Raw genomic sequence first — 27,187 nt, 5'->3', positions numbered from 1 at the left:
TCAGGTGGGCATACCATCTAAAATCATGTGATGACATGCCTAAAACATATAAAAGCACTTGGTAGGGCCCACTGAAAATTTGGATGCATCTGAAACTAGGTCTAACCACTCATCCAAGTGGGACGCACACAATGGATAGTCTGGATTTGTGAACCATATCTCAGTGGGCCCAATAAATGATTATAAATGTTTTAATGGGAGGGTAGCCCCTCTCAACTTTTGTACATGGTGTGGCTCAAAAAGTCATCAATTGACTTGATTTTTAAGCCCGAGACCCACCATGAAATGGTGCATCTGATGGATGGGACAGATGTTCAACACGCATCACGGTGGGGTCCAACTAGCTCGACCTCATGAGCTCGACTGCATAGAATCATTTCCCTATATATATATATATATATATTACTATTTTTTAATTACAAATTTAATTTTAATTTTAAAATTGTCTTGAATAATGTTAGCATTTGTTTTTTACCATTCTAGCATGTGTCCTTTGAAGAGGCCCACTTAATTTGAACCATTTCCATTGCGAGAAACCTTTCCATTGTAACCCGGCCCTACCGAACCACGAATGCCAAAAACAGAAGACCGTTTCCTAGTCTGCAAAGGTGGTGCAGGTCATAAATGGATTTGTTTCTCACAATGAAAATGATCTAGATTGAGTGGGCCTCATCAAGGTACATGAGAGAACAGTAAAAAAACGTTCACACCATTTAAGACAATCTCAAAATTGAATTTTGAATAATAATAATAATAAAAACAAGATCTTTATAAAGGGTCTAGATTCAGCCGTTGACAAAAATATACACTTACCACATACGAATTAACCATAAAACTATGGTTGTAGAGTAAAATAAACCCATAATAACAAGGGCAAAATAGTCATGTTATCCTTTAGCCCTTTTTCTTTTTTCTTTTTTTAAGTGGGTCAGATGGGATCTTATCCAGTCCTTAGCTTATCAAGCCCACCACAAATGGGCCTCGCTTAGGCGGACCAATCAACGCATGCTTAGGTTGCTTTCCCTGCGTATGCGCGACTGGGCCATAAGAGTCATAATCTAAGGACACGGATCAGATCCCATCACACCCAACCAAAAAAGATACAGACGGCTTAGATCTCTTGCAACCTGAAAGAAGGGTAGTGAGAAAAGGAGATCTTGATGGCTATTTATACAGGCTACAGCTCTTTCCAGAAGGTTCATATGGGTTCAAGCTGGCAGGCACCAAGGGTTATGGCCGTCGTATTAGGAGCACCTGTAGAGAACGAAAAGAGGCATTTATAGCCGTCGATATTTTCTAGGCATGTGAAAAAAAGACGAGAGTCTAGTATATCATTCGAATCTTTATAAAAGATTCAATAATTAATTTTGAAATGAAAGACATGGACGTTGTAGGCCTACCAACATCATAGACACTCATGAAGGATTCAAGATGGGCCATAAAGAGTAAAAATCATAGTGATGGTCGGTGGAGTGAGAAATGGGCTAGGTTTAAGCATGTCCAAGTTTAGGCCATGAGCCATGGACTTGAGTCCTGGCTCAGCTAAGGCCGCGAGCTAAGAAATTTACCTCGGTAGAGCCGGGCCCATAGTTCAATTTCTCGGCTCACCAATTTTCAAACATTGGGCTCAGCCCATTTGTTTGTTGGGTAGATGCAAAACCCTAATTAGTAATTGGGACCACAAATATGGGTGACCCCAGCCACGGTCCTCAAGGCTTGGCCCAAACAGATGGAGGGACTTGGGTTGGCAAAATTGGGCCAGCCCACGGTCCTCAAACTCGATCCGAACTGGCCCAAGTTGCTGACCGAATCGAGCCGAGCTGGTCAGTTAGGCTCGAGGACTAAGCCGAGCCGAGTTCGAACTAGGGTTTGCTATTGTCCAAGCTATGCCAAGCTCGACTCGGTTCTACTCGTGTATAGCTTTAGTGATGGGACCATTTTGGCCCAATTCATTTTAGGCCCATCTAGTGAACGGCGAGGTTGCACTGGACCAGAAGGCAGAAGGTATGTAGATTGGTTGGGCTTTGGGCTGGTATTGTGGGCCCAGAAAATGGGCTGGTTCAAACCTGGCCTTGATGCTCACTCAGTCCAGCTTGGGCTGGGCTCATGTACGTAAGATCGACCGACCAGTTTATTTTTTAGGTTTTTTATTGAAATTAAAGCTCAATCCAAAACCCATTTATCTATTAGGCCCAAATATCAGGCCCAACAGGTCTTACATGTATCCAAAGCCGTCCTTTCAGGCTTCCCATTGCTTCTCATACAATCCTATCCATTGGTACGAAAGCCATTTGGACTTGTAGGATTTATATAACATTGATATTTACACCGTCGCAGATGTGGGCCTAAGAATTAAAAACTGTCATGGGCTTTTGGCCTGGCCCAACTCTTAAAGTCCCAGATAAGCTGCAAAAGATGGGGAAAGTTTTGCTACTCTGGCGGAATATGATGCTTCATACACATGAAGTTGGAACTTGGAGATGTGGTATTCATCTAACTCGTATAGAAACCGTCCTTATAATTAGACGATTTGAAATAGTTCAATCAACTAAACACACTTCCAACTAACAGTCCATCTGGCCGTTGATTGACATAAAATGGATGGTTGGATGAAAAGTAGTTAAGTGTCCTGATTTAAGAAAAATATTTTCATTGATCAGAGTTTAGATCCGTTCATTCAATATGACTTTTGGCTTTTTGGATAGTGAATTTGGACGGTTGGATTTGAGTTAAGTGCATGCCACGTGTAAAATTTAGTGCACGATATTGGGTGATGCATCAATCAGAGCCATCCATCTAGTGCCAAGCAATTGGAACCGTTGCTGATTCTCTCTTTAAGTGGTCAGGGCATGCCATCAATTAAAAGGCTAGGATCATCCAAGATTTTCGGATAAATACCCGTTAGCAATTGGAAATACAATGAACGGTTTGGATCTCATCGTTGTATGCCACGTGGGCAGAAATTGCACGGTTCACTCCCATTTACCAATTACCAAAAAAGACAAAAATAAAAAAACATAATTTCTTTTATTTCTTGTATATGACCAAATAAAACAAGCACTTATATTCACACGAGCACAACACACGTGCCATTTTCAACCCAAGTAAACATATCAGAACTTCCCAACATTTGAATTTTAATAAATCACACGAAAGATATAAAGATAAATAAAAAATAAATAAATAACCAGTCCCACGTGAGTTGCACGTGAATGCACACGTGTACACATTTGATCATGGTGGACCATAGCTCAATTACACATAATCATAATCTTACACTAATCTAAAATGCCCTACATGATCTTCCTCACACGTTTCACATGAAATGTAAGAAATGATGGTACAGTTCAGAGCGGCGACATTGCGGGGGCCACCACGATGCCCTTCGCCGCTGATTCGGGTCCTGGCGCTACGATGCCGGAGCTTTTGAGCTCAGCCATTTGTCTACGAGCATTTGCTCCCTGTGATTCACATAGTTTGGGAAGAAATACACCTGTACATAAAATGATTAATTAGATGATTAAGCATAAATCCAAGCCTATAATCATGCGGGTCCCGCCTTCGGACCGATCATCAAGTGTGCAACATGTGTAGAAGGAAATGGATGGTTGAGATAAATTCAATAATGAGCCTAGCCGGATCTTAGACCTGGCCCTGGCTTCTATCTAAGATCTGAGTTGTTCATTAAGTGTGCCCCACCATGGATGATATGTGATGATCCTTTAAACCCAAAGTGAGTTGAGCTAGGCCAATAGTCTCTCGGACACAGCCCTAGCCCAACCTAATAATAAATGGGCTTAGTTTGAGGAATAGGCCCAAGCCCAATGGGCCATCATAGTCCCTTGTAGAGGTGGGCATCGAGTCGAGTCGGACCGCGGTCCGAAATTTTCAACGTCTGACTCGATCCAATTCGTTGCACTGCTGGCCTAACCCGAACTGAGTCCGACTCGATTAAGGAAATCGAGTCGGATCGGGTTAGGTACGATTCAGATCGAATCTTCTTGACCCCTAAAAGAGTTTCAATGGTAGACGTTCAATCCCCCACTGCTTTTGGCAGCGTGGTCCACTTGATCTGTAAATCTGTCTTATTTTTCAGCTCAAGCCTTAAGACGAGCCCGCCGAATGGATGGATGGTTTAAATATAACACGTACCTCATGATGGGACCCACAGAACTTGCTGATGCCAATACGCCAAACCAACTAGGTTGGTGCGTGGTACACCTGCCAATCTACGTTCGGATTTTTTCTAATTGGGACGAGGATTCTGCATGGCTGCATTGGGATGCCATGTGGGCCGACAATGATATTTGTAAGAAATCAATATCGTCCATCAGTTGTGAGAGCTCATTTTAAGACATGATACCAATAAATAGGTGGATCCAAAGCTCAAGTGTGCCGGACGAGAGAGAAAATCGAGGAAGATGGTCATTGAATCTACACTGTTTTCTCACGTAAGGGCCACTTGAGTTTTGGATACACCATTTTTAGCCACATGTCCTAAAATGAGCTCCCAAAACGGATGGACGGTGTGGATTTATCACAAACATCACAGTGGGACCCACCTCGCATTCCATGTAGGAACTTCATTTGCAAAGACTTTAGTGCTCGAGGCACCTTGAGCCACGAGTGAGAAGAGGGATAGGCTACTCCCTATGCCACTAGCCAATGACTGGTAGTCGATGCTCAGTGGACCCCACCATGATGTATTTATTTCATCCATGCCGTCTATCTATTTTTTTAGATCATTTTATGGTATTAAAAACAAAACGAGGTATATCCCAATCTCAAGTGAACAACATTACAGGAAACAGTGTTGAATAAACATTGCGTGGATCGAATCGACTTCCGAATCGGATCTGTCCGGATTAACCATTGATTCGAACTTGATCCGATTTACAAGCGGATTTGACTGGGCCAACTCGATCTGACCCGATCTTAGCCTTCAGTTCGGATCGGATCGGTCCCATTTCTGCCCAGCTCTGGTCCCTTGGCAGCCCACCATGTCGCGGATTGCATGTAATTTGGTTATTAATGTGACTCCATGTGATAGAATTTGATTAGGTTACGTGCTACCGTAAGAAAAATCATGTTTTGAAAGTATCATCACTAGTGACGATAATTTGGTCACTACAGACACCTATGCGAGTCGGTGTAACAGGATTCGATTAGGTTACGTGCAGCCGTAAGAAAAATCATGTTTTGAAAGTATTATCCCTAATAAAGGCAATTTGGTCACGACGCTTATGTGACTCGATGTGACAGGATGAATAGGTTAGAAAAATTATGTTTCACCTGTGGCCATAAGAAAAATCATGTTTTGAAAGTATCATCTTTGATAAAGGTAATTTGGTCACTACAAACTCTCCTGTGACTCGATGGGACAAACTTTCATTAGGTTACCTACAGGCCGTAAGAAAAATCATGTTTTGAAAGTATCATCTTTGATAAAGGCAATTTCATCACTACAGACACTTATGTAACTCGATGTGATTGGCTTTGATTAGGTTACGTGCCACTGTTAAAAAAATTATATTTTGAAAGTATCATCCCCAATAAGTGGAAGTAAATCCAGTTATGTCAACAGGGTTAAGAGGCGGATTAGATACCACATGTGTGGGCAGGGATCGACCGAGGTGGGTGGGACCCTGGCTGTGTGGCCCATCGTGATGTGCTGTACGTGACTACGTTCATGTTATCCATCCATATTAAAAGCTCATTTTGAGGCACTACGTTCATGTTACCCATCCATATTAAAAGCCCATTTTGAGGCACGATCCAAAAAAAAAATGAAGCATATTCAAATCTCAAATGAACCATAGTATAGGAAATTGTGGAAGTTGACCATTAAAAACTTCTTTTAAGTTACAAAACAAGATAATATTTTTGTGGTCATCCTTTTGACCTCGTCAACATGTTAGATGAAAAATAAACATTTTGGTGGAGTTCATGGAGCTTTTAATAGTAAGAATTCAATCATGACTTTTTCATGTGGTGTGGTCTTCCTAAGATTTAAGTCCGCTTCAATTTTTTGAAACATGCTTAAAATGAATTATTAAAATGTTTGGATGGTGTGGATCTAAGGCACATATATCATTGTGTGCCCCACAATCAAGCCTCACGGACTTGGGTCTCACCTAATTTGCTCTACATCTACTTATTTGTATATATTTTATACGGAAAATTTGATTGAACTACAGTCTGCTATAATAAATATTGGTGAACCAATACAGCCATTACATCATACTCATCTAGTATGGTCATAACCCTAAAGAGATGATGGTCATCCCCAACGGTCATATTCAGCTAGTTTTCCATGACAAATTAGCACCATCTATCATCAAAAGCATGGCTGTATTGGCGATCTGAACCGTAGATATGGTGGGCCACATTATGTATGGGTGATGGTGGAAGAGTGGCAGTATTGTGCAGTCAATCAATATATCTTGGTTCACCGTGACTTTAGACCTTGACTTAAACCCGGGCCGTTCAGGAATTGGGGCCCACAGCTCGCATGGCCCAAATATCAGTCTAGTCTCTTCATCAGCTAACAGAGCTTTCATACGTCCAGACGCTCTGTACAATGCAAGTCAGCACAACCCATCACGAGTGACATGGCAGCTAACAAGTACAATATCCAAGCCGTCCATCTGGTAGATCTAACATGGTGGATATTCTGGGCACAATATAAATCTGATCCGTTCATCAAATGGACCACAAGTTTAGAAACAGTTCAGCGAGTAAGAAAACTTCAGCAAGTCTTTTTCAGCTATCCATTTGTTCATTGAATTGCGGCCTACCTGACAAGTGGACCACAGTGATATCTCATTGATGAACGGATTAGAACTTGCACCTATGCGCCATGCTGGCACATGTGTGGCATGTACATGCCTTCTACACACGTGTGGGCTCAACAGAGCTCCATTAAATATATACCGTCGGTCAGATTTTAAAACAACCATTCTTTTTTCTTTTTTTTTTTCTAATACACGTGTGGCAAACCCAATTTATGAAATGAACTTACACGTATGCCATGTTGGCACACGTGCCGCGAGTAGACTCACCTTCACCAGCAGCGAGGTTGAAGTAGAGGTCAACGATGTTGGGACAGTTCTGATAACACGGCGGAGAGCAAAGGTTCTGTGTGAAATGAGATTCCAAGAGAGAATCGGTTGATATCCCGAGCGTGTTCCTATCAAGCCCACACGCCTCGATGCACCGATCTGTTTCAATCCAGTCCGTTAATTTCTCCGCCTCGATCTCTGATGAGCCACACGTGTACTCCTCCCATCCTTTCCTCACATGCTTCTCGAGCACGCAGCGCGTGCCGGATGATGAAACAGCGAACGCGCACGTGCTCTTGTCCAGGTTCTCGCACGTGACCTTACCTACAAGCCACGCCAACCTAACCGTTAGTTAAAAATAAATAATCCACCGTACACACGCGGGATACAGAAATGTCAATCCTGGCCGTCGAACACATGGGCCCACACTTTGGGCGGAGCGTAGAGAAAAGTTCACACAGATTACTGGTCTTAACCATCTGATTTGCTCGCTAAATACCGACCATTGACCATTTTTATTCTTAACCGTTCATCTGATCTGCACAAAATCGATGGTTGGGTCTTCTTATCAGTGTGATTCCAGGGATATTAATGATATTCTTGTGATCATGGAGCAAAGTACCCACAGATCTATTGATCTTAACCATATAATTTTGCTAGTTGAATATCGACCATTGTTCGTTTTATTCTTAACCTTAAATCAATAGGCATGAAATGGATGGTTAGAACATATGATCAGTGTGATCTAGGGATAGTCATGATTTGGAGGGTCTTGATTGAAGTTTCATGTGCATGATTTGGAGGGTCTCGATTGAAGTGTCGACTAGCTAGTGCATAGGTGACAATGTATCATGTGTAAGAAGGACATCCGATCCACCCTTGCATGGAGAAGGCTTGATGCAAAAATCAGGCTTATCACGTCATCATGTGGGCCACACAGTAAAAAATAATGGACATCCGTCCATTCCATTCAAGCTGATGTATGGTCCACCTGATGAGTGGATTTGCCTGATTTTTGTGCCATGTGAGATCAGTGGTGGGCTCAACGTTTTGAACATGTTGGATGTCACACACAAATGACATGTTGGCAATACTGTGGCTGTTGGATGAGTAACGGGGATTGGCTACTCTCCCTGCCACTGGAGGTGGGCATCGAGTCGAGTTGGATCTGACTCGATTCGATTTTTCAAGAACCTGACATGAACTCGATCCAATCCAGGACCGAGTCCAGTAGGGCTGACTCGATCCGATTCGAATCCTTGTTGGCCTGACCCAAATCGAGTCTGACTCGGTCTGGGAAACCGAATCGAGTTGGATCGAGTTGAGTCTAAGGAGAGAGAGGTAGAGAAAGAAGGAGATGTGGAAAATCGGGAGAGAAAGAAGGAGAGAAGGAAGGAGATGAGGGAAATCAGGAGAGAAATGAGGAGAGATGGGTGGGTGCGGTGCCTCCTTCGGGTAGAGAAAGAGGGGTTGAGGTTCGTTCGGATTTCGGTTCGGATCGAATCGGTTTGGATTGACCACGATCTGAAGTTGATCCAATGTACGATTGGATCTAAGTGGTCCTACTCGATCCGCACCGATCTAGGCCTTTGGTTCGGTTCAAATCGGGTTGGATCCACCGGATTGAGTCGGATTCTACCCAACTCTACTTGCCACTAGTGGTCGGTGCTCCGTGGGCCCCACTGTGATATATGTGTTTCATCCATGCCGTCCACCCATTCTTTCGGATCATTTTATGGTATGATCAAGTATGATCCCCAAAATGAGGTTGATCCAAATCTCTAGTAAACTGCACAGTGTTGACTAAACTCCCCTATTAAAAACTTCTTCGGGGCCACAAAATTTTTTGATCAAGTTGATATATATATATATATATATATATATATATATATATATATATATATATATATATATATATATATATCCCTTCATCTAAGTCTTCATGACCTAATCAACAAGTCAGATGTCAAATAACCATTACAATGGGCCTTAGTAGGTTTCAATCACTAATGTTTTCCCATGGTGTGGTCGACCTGAGATTTAGATCTACCTTCTTTTTTCTTTTCTTTTTTTATTTTTTTAAAGCTCAAAAATTATCTTTCGAAATGGATGGACTGCGTGGATAAAACATATACATTGTGGTGGGTCCACATTGCACCGACCACTGGTCACCTGGCTGCTGGCGGCGTCACCAGCAAAACCGCGTCAGTGGATGGGATTCATGGGAAGCTGAATTCTGCTGGATGTCTCACGTACAACTACTTGGATGATAAACCTATCGTCCAACTGACGCAAAAAGAGGAAAGAGCACATCTCACGTACAAGAGTTGCAGGAGTGTGGGCCCGACATGGTGCACGTGCAGCATCCGACGGCCTGAAAGGCAGTGCCACCATGAAAATGAGACATGCTGAAAACTTAGGCTGATCCAACCATACAGTGCACCCCTAGGATAAATTCGACCATCCAACGGTTGGATCGGCCTGATTTTTGGTGTGTCTCATTTTCTTGGTCGGTTGAACTTGTTGTATGAGTTGGATCTCGTACAACCATGTCATGACTGGTTATAGAGTTTGAGATTACAGTAACTAATATTTAGCAGTACAAATGAGAAAAAGACCTTTGGAAGCATGCGTGGAAAAATGCTTTTTCTACTGCCGTTACCGCTATTAATATGCATGTAAAAGTCAATGATTCATCTAAGCGTGTAGATGTTCTTCAATCATCTATTGGAACGCGGATTGCATACTGACGCTGCCAGCCTCGCTGCTGGACGGTGTCCTGTGGGCCCCACAATGATGTGTATGTTTTATCAATGCCGTCCATCCATTTTATATTATTATTTTAGACCATGATCCGAAAAAATGAGGTAGATCCAAATATCACGCGGACAACACCATGGGAAAACGGTGGTGATTAAACGCCCATCATTAAAAACTTTCTTACGCTAACTGTAATGTTTATTTGCTATCCAACATGTTGACTGGGTCACACAGATTTTGACAGAAGAAGAACAGAAATATCAGCTTAATCCAAAACTTTCGGAGCCCCGAGAAGTTTTCAATGACAGTTGTTCAATTACCACTGTTTTTTATGGTGTGGCCTACTAGAGACTTCGATCTACCTCATTTTTAGCTCTCATGCATAAAAATGAGCTGAAAAAAATGAATAGACAGCAAGAATAAATCACATACATCACAATCATATTGTCCTCTACCTCTTTTTTAGCTCTCATGCATTAAAATGAGCTGAAAAAAATGAAAGGACAGCAAGAATAAATCACATACATCACAATCATAATGTCCTCTACCATATATCAAGTAAGTCCACTATGATGATAAAAAGTCTTTAAAAAGTATAATTATAATTAATATGTGGGCCACACCATAAAACCAATGGATGCATCCACCAACAAAATTCTAAATTCACATGCACAAGCGCGTTAGGTCTGCATCGGTCTTATTCCCAAGGAGTCCTGCTTTCTTGGTGGAGTGGCCCTCCTAACAGGTTGGATTGCACCCATAAAAACCTAGTAGGCCCTACAATCAGAGTAGTAGAATAAAATATTCTCTACAAAAGTTGCAGATGATCCCGCTCAATCAACAAAAAAAAAAATATAAATCTTTCAGATACAATGGCAAAATATATATAAAGTCATGTTTGACATACACTTAAAATCAATTCATCTCATTTTAGTTAATTATAATTATGTATTTAAAAATCTTGGTTATTAATCATCAAGAATAACTTCAATCCTTAATAAAAAGAAACACGATCTCTAAGGGTGTGTTTGGTTGCACCATATATCATAAAATTCATAATTAGTCAGCTTGCTTTGGCTCAAAATTTCTTGCAATTTCATAAGATTCAGTGCAACCAAACACACCCAAATACACAATTACAATTAACTAAAATGAGGTGAACTCTCCCAAACATGCCCCATGTGATATCTCTAACCATAAGCATACATTGAAATCTTAAAATAAAAAAAGCTATTTTCTCAATATAAAATCATTATAGATTTTAAAAAATAAAAAATTCATGGGAGGCTGCATATATACCCAGCGAACCATGCACACATAGCATGAGTGCAAGAGCCATGCAAGGGAGAGCCATCAACCCACATGAAGAAGCCATTCTAGCTATGGAAGAGATGGTGAAGCTGGCTATAATATAATAGCTAGAGCTTTGAGAGATTCTCTTACGTGGATGTTGTTAAGGTTTTAAAATGACTATTTATAAGAAAGTATATAAGAAAGTAGCTGAATGCAAGACTCCAATGTGGAAAAAATAAAATAAAAACAATAAAAATGACTGGAACCTTATTTTGAACTTTAGTGATCCTGGTCTTTGGTAGGACCCACAAGATGGGCCATTGTAGGCTGCTTGGAAGGTTCTACACAACGCTCTTGTTTAAATTTCTGGTCAATCAAAGACTTCCTCAGCTAACTTTCTTAGCTTAATTTCTAGGCAAACATTTCTATAAGAGTAGAAAATAAGCATAAGATCCAATCCATCCATCATCAACAGGTGGGCCACGAAAGAATGGATGGATGAAAAGTCTTTGGGTAAGTTTTACTAAGTCATCAGCTATTTTTAATATCTTGGAGGGCACCCAACAAGAGGGTTGGCCCGATTTCTGGCAAAGAGGTATCTAAATGGTGGGGCCCACTTTATTCAAGCAAAAAACTCGTGGGTTAGACTATTTCAATCTATGTGACTCAAAGAGTGGAACGTTTTAGACTTTTAGTTATATCAAATGCTAATGATATGTAATTTCTGATTGAGATTAAAAATCATAAACATAATAGGTCTGAAAAGTGGTGCGGTGTGATTTTTCGATCATGGAATGTTTGTGATGGGCCCAACTTGATGAATGGCCTGGATCACATACATGTTTGCGGTGTTGGTTACTACTGTGAATCTCCTCTTCAATCTCCCCTCAATGCGAGTAACCATAGGATAAAATGGTTATGTTATGTTATGGAAGACTGGAAGAGTTTGAATTGTCTAAAAGTAGATCATGATTACTACTTTGATGGTTAACAACATCATTAAATGCTGTTATCTCTAGGTGTAGCATTGCCAGGAAATCACGTTGATTAAATGATCCCAACCATCTGATCAAAGGTTATTAACTCATCATCGTAGTCATCATTTAAAGCCAAGTTTGTCTATCACCGGGTAGTTCTTGTTTACGTGGTCAAAAGTTATGGCATGTTGTCTAATGTCTTAAATATGTTTGTAATAGAGTTTGTTGATGTCATTGATGGATTATTTAATTTGATTGAGCAGCAGTTGATGCTATCGATAGATGTTCGATTCCATCAAGAAAATTCAGAAAAATCTTTGTTGATTGGTGGATAATTTTGGATTGCTACTCGATGGCATCAAATGTTCTTTGATTATATACTGGTACTCATTATTGATTGTTGATACCATCGAAGGTCCAATAGAAGGTGCGTACAGAACTGCATAAGTCCATGATTTATTTCCTATTCTTGTTGCAATAGTAAATATATCAGGTATAATCGAGATTAGGGTATACTTAAGAGTTCTCTCTAAAACGTGCTTAAGAGTTTGAGAGGGTTTTGAAAGACAAAAGATAGGGCTTTTCCTCTTAGGGCTTTGATTAGTAAGGTTTTATCTCTTCTAACTTGGTTTTTCATAGTGCATTCTCACTTTGTACCGTGGTATTTTCCTACAAGGGTTTTTCCACGTAAATTCATATTATTCTCTTGTTGGATTTGCTTATATGATTGTGGTTATTTTGTTTGATTCCTCTCTGTGTGCTTCTATGAGTCCCAACAAGTGGTATCAGAGATAACACTGAGAAGCAAATTGAATATGAAGAAAAAGTATCTAGGACATCTAACATGAAGTTCGATATAGAGAAGTATTCTGGGAAAAATAACTTTGAACTATAGAAGGTGAAAATGAATAACCTACTAGTTTACCAAGAATTGTAAGATGTACTCATTGGAAAGCGATCGGAAACAATGAAAGAAAAAGAGTGGAACAAGTTAGATATTCAAAAGACAACATCTTAATCCAATTATGTTTAATGGATGAGGTTCTCTACAATGTTAAGAGAGAGAAGACTCTGACTAATACATGGGCAAAGTTAGAGAATATCTATGCGAAAAAAAGTCTTTTGAGAATCATTGGTATCTGAAGCTATATTTGATTAATCTGAAGATGGCTGAGGGGGTTGACTTCGAGACCCACATTAGTAACTTCAATAGGCTTGTTTGCAAATTATTAGATGTGAATGAGGCGATGAAAGATGAAAATCAAGCATGTATTCTGTTGAATTCTCTTCAAGAGTTGTATGAGTCGTTCAAAGACTCTTTATGTAATGTAGGATGACCATTAGCGTTGAGATTGTTATCTTAACCCTTCAGTCGAAGACGATGAGAAAGAAAAGCGGTGACATGAGTGCTTTTACAGATTCACTATTTACGAGTGAAAATAAATTCTTAGCGGGACAATTAATCTTCACAATCAAAATTCAAATTCAAGGGCAAAGGCAAGCTTAAGCGTTGGAATTATGGGATAACATAGCACATGAAGAAGGATTGTCAGAATCATAAGTCTAAGAATGAGAAATCAGAGAGTTATTCCGGAGTGTCCAACACTTTGAAATCTAGTTAGGAGGCGAGTGATAGTGATGTTCTAACCGCATGAAAATCCAGATACTTTGACATGAATGGATTTTAGAGATAGGAGCTTCGTATCACATGACCTCTTACACGAGTTGGTTCACCAGCTATAGTGAGTACGATGGTGGTAAGGTGTTTATGAGCAATGACAATGTCCATAACGTGATTAGTGTTAGATCGGTGTGCATCAAGATGTTTGATGGTATAAAGCGTATCTTGACCGATGTGAGACATGTTCCTGAGTTGAGGAAGGGTCTGATATCTCTAGGTGTACTTGAGACACGTGGGTGCAAATTCATCGGGTTCGATCGCGTCCTAAAGAGGGATTCTGGATTATGTGTATTTTGATGTATAGGGGTCGTCACCTGTAGTTTCTGGTAGAGGGTCATCATGATTCGCTACATTCATTGATAAATATTTCAGAAATGTGTGGGTTTACTTTCTAGAAAGTGAATACGAGATTCTCACTAACTTCAAACAATGGAAGGCGGTGATGAAAAAATAGTCAAGGCGAAAGATGAAAGTGTTGAGGACAAATAATAGTGAGAAATTTACTTCTTGGAATTCAATCATTTTTGTGAAGATAAAGGGATCGTGATGCATAACATAGTGTACCATACACCAGAGCAGAATGATATGATTGAGCAATTGAAACGAACTCTCTTGGAGAGAACCCAATGCATGATGAATAACGTTGGGTTAGGAAGAGAAATATAGATTGAGGCCATTAACACGGCTTGATACTTGGTGAATCGATTCCCTTATATAGCTATTGATTGTAAAATTTTAGAGGAAGTGTGGAGTGATCAGCAAGTAGACTACTCAAAGCTACGAGTTTTTGATTGCGATGCTTGCTCTCACGTACCGTCAGTTAAGAGAGATAAATTGGACCAAAGGGCTAATAAGTACTTTTTTTGCTATGGTGGTGGTGTGAATGGGTATAGGCTATATGAAGAAGGATTGTCAGAATCCTAAGTCTAGGAATGAGAAATCAAAGAGTTCTTCCAGAGTGGCCAACACTTTGGAATCCAGTGAGGAGGCGAGTGGTAATGACGTACTGACCGCATCAAAATCCAGATACTTTGACAGTGAATGGATTTTGGAGATGGGGGCTTCATATCACATGACCTCTCACAGGAGTTGGTTCACCAGCTATAGTGAATGCAATAGTGGTAAGGTGTTTATGGGTAATGACAATGCCCATAACATGATTGGTGTTTGATTGGTGAGCATCAAGATATTGGGTGGCATGGAGCGTATCTTGACCGATGTGAGACATGTTCTTGAGTCAATGAAGGGTTTGATATCTCTAGGTGTACTTGAGGCACTTGGGTGCAAATTCATCGGGTTCAATTGCGTCCTAAAGGGGGATTCTAGATTATGTGCATTTTGATGTATAGGGGTCATCACCGTAGTTTCTAGTAGAGGGTCATATGACTCGTTACATTCATTGATAACTATTTCAGAAAGATGTGAGTTTAATTTCTAGAATGTGAATATGAGGTTCTCATTAACTTCAAATAATGGAAGGCAATGATGAAAAAATAGTCAGGGCGAAAGGTGAAAGTGTCGAGGATATAATGGTGAAAATTTACTTCTTGGAAATTCAATCATTTTTTGTAAAGATAAAAGGATCGTGATACATAACATAGTGCGCCATACACCAGAGCAAAATGATATGATTGAGCAGATAAATCAAACTCTCTTGGAGAGGACCCAACGCATGATGAATAATGTTGGGTTGAGCAAGAAAATATAGTTTGAATCCATTAATACGGGTTGATACTTGATGAATCAGTCCTCTTCTACAGCTATTGATTGCAAAATTTCAAAGGAAGTATAAAGTGATCAGCGGGTAGATTACTCAAGGCTACAATTTCTTGATTGCGATGCTTACTATCGCGTACCGTCAGTTAATAGAGATAAGTTAGACCAAAGGGCTAATAAGTACATTTTTGTTGGCTATAGTGGTGGTGTGAAGGGGTACAGGATATATGACCGGGTTACATAGAAAATATTTTTAGTTATAATGTCAAATTCGATGAGGGATGCTTGTTATGTAAAGATAAGCATAAGGAAGTGGAAAAGTTGGTTATGGACATTCAGATAAATAAAAATGAGACGCAGACTGATACTGAGACGTAAGAAGAAGTACATGAGCAGGTGGATTAGCCACCTATGAAAAAGAATCCACCAAAGGATTGTAAGTTACCATCGAGATACATGGATGACCCGAATACTGCATTTTCTCTCATTATGGATGAGGAAAATCCATCTACTTTTCGGGAAGCTCTTGATGATGTATATGTTGAAAAGTGAAAAGTGGTAATGGATAATAAGATGGACTTCTTATACAAGAATGAGATGCAGGAGTTAGTGGGCTTCTCGTTGACCGTAAAGCGATCGAGTGTAAGTGAATTTTCAAGAAGAAACATGATAGATACAAGCTAGGTTGGTAGTAAAGGGATATACTCAGAGAGAATGTGTCAACTTTATTGAGATATTCACACCTGTATTGAAGCAAATATCTATTAGATTCGTATTGATGCTGGTTGCCTAATACAATCTTGAGCCGGAACAAATGGATGCGAAGATTGCTTTCCTGCATGGAGAATTGGAAGAGATTGTTTACATGAGGCAACCAGAAGGACTTGAAATATGATGGGTAGAGAACAAAGTTTATAAGTTGAAGAGATCGTTTTATGGCATGAAACAGTTGCCTAAGTAGTGGTATAATAAATTCGATTATTTCATAATGAGTCAGAAGTTTACCAAGAATGAGTATAATCATTATATGTATTTCAAGACATCGAGTGATGAAAAGTTCATTATATTGGTATTGTATGTTGATGACATGCTCATTACCAGCCATAACATGTCTGAAATCGATATATTGAAGGGTCAACTATCAGGGACATTCGAGATGAAAGATCTGTGGGCTGCAAAGATGGTTCTCTGCATTAACATACACATAGATAGGAAGATGAGTAGACTTTGGTTATCTCAGGCTGAATACCTTGAGAATGTATTGATGAAGTATGTGATGGATAAGGCAAAACCAATTAGCATTCCCCACGTGGCTCATTTTTTGCTTTATTCCGAACAGTATCCTGAAACAGATGAAGAAAAGCATGTTATGTCTATGCCTTATTCGAGTGCAGTTGGCGGCTTGATGTATGTCATTGTCTGTATGAGACCAAATATTTTGCATATGGTGGTTGTTGTTAGTAGATACATGGCTAACCCTGGAAAGTAACACTAGAAGGCAATGAAATAGTTACTTCGATACATTCAGGGTATGCGAGAATACGTCTCGACATTCAAAAAATTAGGAGACAAGTTAGTAGGATATGTAAATTTAGATTATGCAGGCAGTGTGGATAATAGAATATCAACTTTCGGTGAATCATTTGTGTTAACGGGTGGAGAGATCAGTTGGATGTCTAAGCTTCAGTCTGTAGTGATTTTTTTCACAACCAAAGCTAAGTATATGGCGGTAACAAAAGCGTTCAAAAAATATGTTTGGTTGAAAATGATGATAAATCATATTGGGCTTCAGTAGGAGGTTGTGCCAGTTAATTATGATAGTGAAAGTGCGATAAATTTGGCTAAGAACTCGGTTTACCATTCTATAACTAAACATATTGATGTGCGTCATCATTTTATCCGACAAGTGCTTGAGGAATGAGGCGTGACTCTTGAGAAAATTCACACAATCATTAATCCAACTAACATGCTTACGAAGTTGGTTCCTGCAGAGAAGTTTAAGTTCTTTGCGACTTCTCTGGGTCCGGCAAAGATAAAGTGAAGATGGCGTATATGCGAAAAGCGATGATATGAAGATACTATGGAGATGAAGTAGGGATGGAGGATTGAGTACGAAAAACGAGCAATGAAGTGTGAAGATTGAGGACATTGTGAAGATTGCTTTCTAATATCTTAAATTTGTCTGTAATAGAGTCTGTTGATGTCATCAACAAACCACTCCTTTCCATCGATCAATTGTCGATGCCATCGATAGATGCTCAATCGCATTAAGAAAATTCAAAAAAATGTGAATGGAAATGCCTGCCATTGAATTTTTTTAAGCTCATTATGATGTTTATATGCCATCTAACCCCTTCATATGCTTTCAATCCCACTATTTCTTGTTGTAGCTTGAGTTTTGACGTTTTCAATTCATCTGATCTCAAGTCCACCTCGTAATATGAGCTGGGATAACCAGTGAAGAGGGTGAATATAACATAGACATCATGAATGGGCCACACGGCTTAGGGTCACAGGATTTTCGAACAAAGTTGTAGCCATTGACAAAAATATCAACCCACCCACTTCATATTAATTTACCAAAAGATTATGATTGTAGAGCGAAACAAACCTCTAATGATGGGCAAAAACGGTCATCTTATTCTTTAATTTTTTTTTTAGTGGATCAGATGGGATCTTATCCGGTCCTTAGCTTATCAGGCCCACCACATGGCTAAGTCCAAAAGTAGGCCTCACTTAGGTGTACCAATCAATGCATGCTTGGTCGCTTTTCCTAGATACATGCAAATAGGCCACATGGGTCACAAAGCTAAGGACATGGATCAGATCCCATCACATCCAACAAAAAAGAAGATGTGGATAGCTCAAATCTCTTGTAACCTTAACCAGAAAGAGAGGCAATGGAAAATGAGTTCTGGCTGACTATTCATATAGGCTGCAGGCTCTACCTAGTAAGTTCATGTTCGGTTCAAGTGGGCAGGCACCAAGGGTCTTAGGTCACCCAATTATGGCCATCCATATATGGGACATGTGCAGAGGACTCGAAGAGGGGCATTTATAGACGTCAATATCTTTTAGGCAGGCGAAGAAAAGACATGGGAGTCTTTTATCACCCCAAGCATGTCCAAGTCTAGCCCATGAGCCATGGAATTGAGTCATGGCTCAGCTGAACCAGCGAGCTAAGGAATTTAGTTCGGCTAAATTGAGCCTATAGTCTGATTACCCGGCCCACCAATTTTCAAGCATTGGGCTCAGCCTAGTTGTTGGGTGGGTAAATACACATCCCCAATAAGTTATTAGGTCCACAGGTATAGGTGGCTTCAGCCTATGGGCCTTAAGGCTAGGCCCAATGAATTTTTATTTTTTGGGGCGCACACAGTAAAGGTGGGCCACCCCAATTGTCTCATGTGTGGTGGGATCAGTATGCCTAGAGCTGCATACGAGCTGAACTGAGTTGAGCATCGCCTGACCAAGCTCGGTAAGCAATCGGACCAGTTCGAGCCAAGTTTGAGCTTTCGAGTTCGATTTAAGTGCTTATCGGCAGGCAAGGCAGGCGGTGGGTGGACTGATCAAGCGGGTTGTTGCTCATCGGGGCGGCGACGAATGACTAGAGAAAGGTGGAGGGCCTCTGCTGGTCGGGCAGAGAGAGTGGCGTAGTTGGGTTGTTGGTCGGGCGGGACGAGCAAAGGGACTGGCCGCGGGGCGAGCTGGTCAGATGAGAGCAAAGAGAGAGGGAGTGATGTAGAACCTGTCATAGACACGTTCCTGGCATGGTTGAGCCAAAAGAAGATGGACCGTGAATTGACTATAACTTTTGATCCGGGTATCGTTACGGGGTGCACAACCTATCAATCTTTACTGAAATGGGCCATCCGAGGTGAACCGACCCACAAAGTGGGTCGCATCTGTCCGTTTCGTCAGAAAAGGCGCACTTTCAGCTCAAAAATGAATTTTTAAGAAAATTTTACTATTTTTAGTAATTCTGTTTTTTTTAAAATATTTTTAGAATTTTAGATTTTCTTTCCTTTTAGAAATAACTTTTAGTTATACTAGGACTCTTCCAGGGAAAGTTTATTTGCAATTTTTATTTTTAAAAATTAGGCCTTAGAAGAGTTTTATTAGAATTAAGATTTTTATTAGAGTTAGAATTTTGCTATTTTTGGTAATTACCAATTTTAGTTTATTTTTTCCTATATTAATGGTGTAAGGAGACACATTAGACAATTATCAATTATTCATCAATCAATTTCGAATTTATTAGAATTTATTTCTATTTTCTGCTTTATTTCCTCGTGGATTTGAGAAGTCTCTATGAGGAGTCCAGAGAAGTTCTATGGATTCGGAATAGTTATCCTCTTGAGGAAGACGGTGCTCGACCTCATGTCCTCCCCTGCGACAGTTTGGTATCAAAGCGAGGCTTCTCCTCGAATTGATGGCTTCTAACGACGGGTCGGGCAACAATCTCATGGGCGGTGTTCCAGGGAATTTACCTTTAACGGCGGCAGCTTTCGAAGCAGCACGGCGAGAGAATCGGCAAGCCATGCAAGGGCTGCAGGCTTCCATCGATCGCATGACAGATCGTTTGGCGGAGGCCCTAGGGCAGCTCCGTGTTCATGGTGGTGATCCACCATCAACAATTGTTAGAATTCGTAATCATATTGATCGTAGGGCGACGCTATCAGTGAACCACAGGATCACTCCTAATAAAGTGGGATCTAGCGACATGATTTTACACATCCTAGACGAGCCATTGATCAGATGGATCGGATGGATCAAGAATTCAAGATGAAAGTCGATCTTCCTAGTTTTAATGGTCAACTCTACTTCAAGGACTTCATCGATTGGTTGCTTAAAGTCGAACATTTCTTCGACTACATGAACATAATGGAAGAAAAGAAAGTTAAACTCGTGGCCTACAAGTTGACGGGCAGAGCTTCAGATTGGTGAGAACAACTTCAACTCGAGCGAACGAGATGGATGAAGGCGCCAATCCACATGTGGTCGCGGATGAAGAAGTTATTGTGCATATGATTCTTCCCTACTAATTACGATCAGGTATTATTCCAACAAAATCAAAATTATTGGTAAGATAATCAATCATTAAAGCGTTATGCAGAGAAATCCTATTATTTGTCGGCGAGAGGTGACCGGTTCAAAACGGAGCTGCAACAAACCACGGGATTCATCAGTGGCAAACATGTGACCCCTATGGGAACGGTGAACCAACTCAAGACTTCTAAAGTGGAGGGACAATCTCTCATGACTGAACAGGCTTTTGTTAAACAATCTGAGGAAACGGGAGATATATGCATTAGTTGAAGAGAAAAAATATGTGGAGCCTGTGAATATCCTAGAGGATTTGGAACCAGTATCGTAGGAGTTCAAGGGGGTTGTGCTCGATGAACTCCCTAATAAATTACCTCCCATACGAGATATGCAAAATCACGTTGATCCCGTCGCAGGGGCAAGTCCGCCTAATTGCCCACATTATCAGAAAAAATATGATATCTTGAAGACAGATGTGAAGGAACTAATCAATATTAGTCAAGTTAAGGAAAACATGAGTATATGTATTGTGTCGGCTCAAAAGCTTAATGCCAAGTATAAAAAAAGGCTAATGAACATCGGCGTCAGAAGTTATCTCAGACTCATGTGCTAAGTCTCTTGCGTAACTCGAGGACGAGTTTTTTTCAAGTGGAGGGGTCTGATGTAGAACCTGTCACAGACACGTTCCTAGCATGGTTGAGCCAAAAGAAGATGGACCGTGAATTGACTATAACTTTTGATCCGGGTATCGTTACGGGGCGCACAACCTATCAATCTTTACTGAAATGGGCCATCCGAGGTGAACCGACCCACTTTGTGGGTCGCATCTGTCCGTTTCGTCAGAAAAGGCGCGCTTTCAGCTCAAAAACGAATTTTTAGGAAAATTTTACTATTTTTAGTAATTCTGATTTTTTAAATATTTTTAGAGTTTTAGATTTTCTTTCCTTTTAGAAATAACTTTTAGTTATACTAGGACTCTTCTAGAGAAAGTTTATTTGTAATTTTTATTTTTAGAAATTAGGCCTCAGAAGAGTTTTATTAAAATTAGGATTTTTATTAGAGTTAGAATTTTGCTATTTTTGGTAATTATGAATTTTAGTTTATTTTTTCCTATATTAATGGTGTAAGGAGACACATTAGACAATTATCAATTATTCATCAATCAATTTCGAATTTATTAGAATTTATTTCTATTTTCTACTTTCTTTCCTCGTGGATTCGAGAAGTCTCTGTGAGGAGTCCAGAGAAGTTCCGTGGATTCAGAATAGTTATCCTCTTGAGGAAGACGGTGCTCGACCTCACGTCCTCCCCTACGTCAGGGAGGCAGGGAGCCGGTCGCTGGTCGGACGAGAGCAGAGAGAGAGGGAGACAGGGAGCTGAGCTGGTCGCTAGTTGGACGAGAGCAAAGAGAGAGAGGCACGCAGGGAGCTGAGCTGGTCGTTGGTCGGACGGGAGCTGAGCTGGTCGCTGGTCGGACGAGAGCAGAGAGAGAGAGGGAGGCAAGCAGGGAGCTGAGCTGGTCGCTGGTCAGACAAGAGCAGAGAGGGAGGGTGGCAGAGAGCTGGTCACGGTCAAGTGGGTTTTAAGTTTCAAACAAATTGGAAAAATAGAAAGGGGAGGGAGTGGCTAGGTTTTTTTATTTTTGTAAGTTTTTATACATACCTAACCGAGTCAAGCCGGTTCGAGCTACATATCGATTCGAGCCGAGTCGAGCTGCGCCAGCTCAAACTTAGCTCGAACTCATTTTTGAGCTCTAAAAAATGGCTCGACTTGGATCGAACTCAGCTTCAAACAGAGATGATTCAAGCTTTTTCTAGCCAAGTCAAGCGAGCTAACTGAGCTATCTCGGTTCGTGTACACCCCTACTTGTAGCCTGATTGGTCAACTCAGTTCGACTTGGTTAATAGCTTGAGCCGAGTTCAAGTTCAAGCCTACAAGTTGAGTTCGAGTTCAAGTTTTAGGATTTTTAATATATATATATATATATATATATATATATAATTTATTTATTTAAATATATAAATATTTATATATATATATATATATATATATATATATAATTTATTTATTTAAATATATAAATATTTATATTAAGTGAACCTGATCCGAGTCAAATCGATTCGAACCGAGTCAAGTTCGAGTCAAGTTTCAAGCTGAGTTGAGTCGAGCTTGGTCTATTTCGGACTCGATTTTTGAGGTAAAAAATATCAGCTCAACTCGTCTCGAACCCAGTTTCAAGCCGAGCCAAGTCGAGCTTTTCCAAGTGATGTGAGCCGAGCCAAGTCGAGCTTTTAAGCTAGGCCCAATCCAATCTCATTTATCTATCGTGCCGAAATGCTCGTACATGTATCTAAAGCCATCCTTTCAGACCGCCTGGCAAACCTTTAGATGGGCCATCCATTGCTGATCCCGTGCTCTTAATAGTGGGCACAAAGGCCATTTGGCCCGGAGGACTTATATATTAGTATTTACATCATCACAAATGTCGGCATAAGAATTAAAACCTATCATGGGCTTTGGCCTTGGCCCAACTCTCCAGGTCCAGGTAAGTTATTGTAAGCATAATTGCATAAGCAGAGTTGTACACAAATTGAGTTAGCTCGGTTAACCCACTTAACTCGACTCGGAAAAGCTTGACTCTACTCAACTCGAAATTGGGTTCAAGCCAAGTTGAGCTAATTGTTTAGCCTCGAAACAATTTCGAGCCGAGTTTGAACTAGACTGAGCTCTCAACTCGACACATCTCAGAACTTGACTTAGTTCAAATCAATTCGATTCAGATTTTGATCACTTAATATAAATAGTTTGTAAATATTGTTTGTAAATATTTATATATTTAAATAAATTATATATTATAATATATAATATATATTATATATTAAAAATTTTAAAACTTAAACTCGAACTCAGCCTGACCTCAGCTCGCGCGGCCACAGCTGCTGCCCGAGCCTTGTGGAGCTGGCCAGCTAGGCTCAAGGACTGAGTTAAGTCGAGTTCCAGCTGGGTAGCCTGCTGGCCAAGCTGAGCTGAACTGGGCGAGGATGAGAAAAGATTTGATACTCTGGTGGAGCTTGATGCTTCATACACATGCAGTTGTAACTTTTTTTTTTTTAAGGTTAGCTTGTTAGTACAAACCCATGTCAGTACGCACATGCAGTTGTAACTTGCAAATGTGGCATTCATCTAACTTTTACAGATGCCGTCCATATGTTTAGATGTATCTAATGCCGTCTTTTCAGGCCGCCTGGCAAACCTTTCGATGGGCCATCCATTGCCGGTCCCACAATCCTAGCCGTTGGAATGAAAATCATTCAGACTTGATTTGTAAAATATTGATATTTACGTGGCCACTGGTGTGGACCTAACAATTAATACCTGTCATGGGCTTTGGGCTTGGCCCAACACTTAAGAGTCCAGTAAGTTTCTAAAAGATGAGAAAAATTTTGGTACTCTAGCGGAGTATGATGCTTCATATGCATGCAGATGGGACCTGTAAATGTGGCATTCATCAAACTTGTACAGAAACCGTCAATGCATTTAGACCATTTGAAACGGTTCAATCAACTAAACATTACTCTCAACAAATGTTCAACTGGACCAATCGGTCGACATGGAATGGATGGTTGATGAAAAGCAGTTAAGTGTCCTATATATATATATATATATATATATATATATATATGGTACGGTAAGGTCGACCATGGGAACTTCCCAAGAGGTCGAGCTGTGTGGGCCCCACTGTGATGTGTGTCTAATATCAACCTCATCAGTCAGATGCACCATTTCATGGTGGGCCACAAGATTAAAAATCAAGTCAATCCATGAATTAGGTGGGCCACATCACAAACAAGAGTTGAAAGGGGTTACCTTCCTGTTAAAACATTCATAATCATTTATTGGGCCCACCGAAATGTGGTTCACAAATCGAGCTAATTCATTGTGTGTGTCTCACCTAAATGAGGGGTCAAACCAAGTTTCATCCACCTCCAAAACTTAGGTGGGGCCCACCTAGTGCTTTTATATGTTTTAAGCATGTCTTCACATGGTTTTAAATGGTATGGCTCACTTAATTCCTTATACGACTTATTTTTGGGATATCCAATAACCTAAAGGGGGCCTATCAAATGCAAGGTGTTGATGTTTGACACACATCACAGTGGGGCCACACAGCTGGACCTCATGAAAAGTTTCCACGAGAGCGACCTTAAAATACCATTTCCACATGCGCACGCACACATATATATACACACACACATACTGCTCGACCTCATGTAAAGTTCCCACGAGGTCAACCTCATAGTACCATTTCCACACACACACACATATATATTGCAAATTTAATTTTATTTTTAAAATTGTCATTAGCATTTTTTTTTTATACCATTCTAGCATGTGTGCTTTTGATGAGGCCCACTTAATTTGAGCCATTTCCAATGTGAGAAACCTTTCCATTATAACCTGACCCTACTGAGCCACGACTGGCCAGAAACAGCTGACAATTTCCTAGTATGCAAAGATGGGCCGGCTCATAAATGGATTTATTTCTCACAATGAAAATGATCTAGATTAAGTGGGCCTCATCAAGGTACATGAGAGAACAGTAAAAAAACGTTCACACCATTTAAGACAATTTCAAAATTGAATTTTGTCAAAAAAAAACAAAAGATCCTGACAAAAACATCCACCTACCACCCATAATGACAAGGGCAAAATTGTCATATTATTCTTCAGCCTTTTTTTTTTGAGTGGGTCAGATGGGATCTTATCTGGTCCTTAGCTTATCAAGCCCACCACAGATGGGCCTCACTTAGGTGGACCAATCAACGCATGCTTAGGTTGCTTTCCATGTGTATGTGCGACTGGGCCACAAGGCTCACAAACGCTAAGGACACGGATCAGATCCCATCACACCCAACAAAAAAAGATACAGACGGCTTAGATCTCTTGCAACCTGAAAGAGGGGTAGTGAGGAAAGGATATCTTGATGGCTATTTATAGAGGCTACAGCTCTTTCCAGAAGGTTCATATGGGTTCAAGCTGGCAGGCACCAAGGGCTATGGCCGTGTATTAGGGGCACGTGTAGAGAACTGAAAGAGGCATTTATAGCCGTCGATATTTTCTAGGTATCGGAAAAAAAGACATGGGAGTCTATCATAGCATTCGAATCTTTACAAAAGATTCGATAATTAATTTTGAAATGAAAGACATGGACGTTGTAGGCCCACAAACATTAGAGACACTCCCGAAGAATTCAAGGTTGGCCATAAAGAGGAAAAATCATAGTGATGGTGGGTGGAGTGAGAAATGGGCTAGGTTTAAGCATGTCCAAGTCTAATCCATGAGCCATGGACTTGAGTCCTAGCTAAGCTAAGGCCGCGGGCTAAGAAATTTACCTCGGTTGAGCTGGGCCCATAGTTCGATTTCTCGGCTCACCAACTTTCAAACATTGGGCTAAGCCCATTTGTTTGTGGGGTAGATGCAAAACCCTAATTAGTAATCGGGTCCACAAATATGGGTGACCCAAGTCCTTAAGGCTTGGCCCAAACAGATGGAGGGACTTGGGCTAGCAAAATTGAGCCAGCCCAAGGTCCTCGTAGTCGACATGAATTGGCCCAAGCTACTGACCGAATCGAGCCGACCTGTCAGTCAGGCTCAAGGACTGACCCGAGCCGAGTTCAAACTGCAGTTAGCTACTGGCCAACCTGTGCCAAGCTCGACTTGGTTCTACTTGTGTACAGCTTTAGTGATGGGACCATTTTGGCCCAATTCATTTTAGGCCCACCTAGTGAACGGCGAGTTTGCACTGGACCAGAAGGCAGAAGGTATGTAGATTGGTTGGGCTTTGGGCTGGTATTGTGGGCCCAGAAAAATGGGCTGGTTCAAACCTGGTCTTGATGCTCACTCAGTCCAACTTGGGCTGGGCTCATGTACGTAAAATGGACCGACCAGTTTATTTTTTAGGTTTTTTTTTTTAAAAATTGAAATTAAAGCCCAATCCAAGACCCATTTATCTATTAGGCCCAAATATCAGGCCCATCAGGTCTTAGATGTATCCAAAGCCGTCCTTTCAGGCCACCCATTGCTTCTCATACAATCCTATCCATTGGTACGAAAGCCACTTGGACTTGAAGGATTTATATAACATTGATATTTACACCGTCGCAGATGTGGGCCTATGAATTAAAAACTGTCATGGGCTTTTGGCCTGGCCCAACTCTTAAGGTCCCAGATAAGCTGCAAAAGATGACGAAAGTTTTGGTACTCTGGCGGAATATGATGCTTCATACACATGAAGTTGGAACTTGGAGATGTGGTATTCATCTAACTCGTACAGAAACCGTCCTTATATTTAGACGATTTGAAATGGTTCAATCAACTAAACACACTTCCAACTAACAGTCAATCTGGCCGTTGATCGACATAAAATGGATGGTTGGATGAAAAGTAGTTAAGTGTCCTGATTTAAGAAAAATATTTTCATTGATCAGAGTTTAGATCCGTTCATTCAATATGACTTTTGGCTTTTTGGATAGTGAATTTGGACGGTTGGATTTGAGTTAAGTGCATGCCACGTGTAAAATTTAGTGCATGATATTGGGTGATGCATCAATCGGAGCCATCCATCTAGTGCCAAGCAATTGGAACCGTTGCTG

The 27,187-nt window shown here is 40.6% G+C and overlaps 1 protein-coding gene across 1 annotated transcript; it reads right to left on the bottom strand.

Moving 5' to 3' along the window:
* Positions 1 to 3,008: 3,008 nt before the first annotated feature.
* On the bottom strand, positions 3,009 to 11,275 carry LOC131230924 (uncharacterized). Its single transcript, XM_058226948.1, has 3 exons — positions 11,121 to 11,275; positions 7,062 to 7,385; positions 3,009 to 3,493 (listed from the first exon to the last, which is right to left on the bottom strand). Exons 1-3 carry the CDS (start codon positions 11,194 to 11,196, stop codon positions 3,348 to 3,350), a joined length of 546 nt encoding a protein of 181 aa, XP_058082931.1. The 5' UTR covers positions 11,197 to 11,275; the 3' UTR covers positions 3,009 to 3,347.
* Positions 11,276 to 27,187: the final 15,912 nt, after the last annotated feature.

The sequence above is a fragment of the Magnolia sinica genome, chromosome 17 (genome assembly GCF_029962835.1).
Source record: "Magnolia sinica isolate HGM2019 chromosome 17, MsV1, whole genome shotgun sequence".
Classification (NCBI taxonomy): domain Eukaryota; kingdom Viridiplantae; phylum Streptophyta; class Magnoliopsida; order Magnoliales; family Magnoliaceae; genus Magnolia; species Magnolia sinica.
Note: the sequence above shows the minus strand (reverse complement) of the source record. Positions and strands in the feature narration are given on the sequence as shown.

Coding starts and splice junctions, on each gene's coding strand:
- LOC131230924 (XM_058226948.1), bottom strand. CDS start 11,196: ATGGCTTCTTCATGTGGGTTGATGGCTCTCCCTTGCATGGCTCTTGCA. Junction 7,386..11,120: donor ATGTGTGCATGGTTCGCTGG/GTATATATGCAG, acceptor CGTGGCTTGTAG/GTAAGGTCACGTGCGAGAAC. Junction 3,494..7,061: donor CAACCTCGCTGCTGGTGAAG/GTGAGTCTACTC, acceptor TTTTATGTACAG/GTGTATTTCTTCCCAAACTA.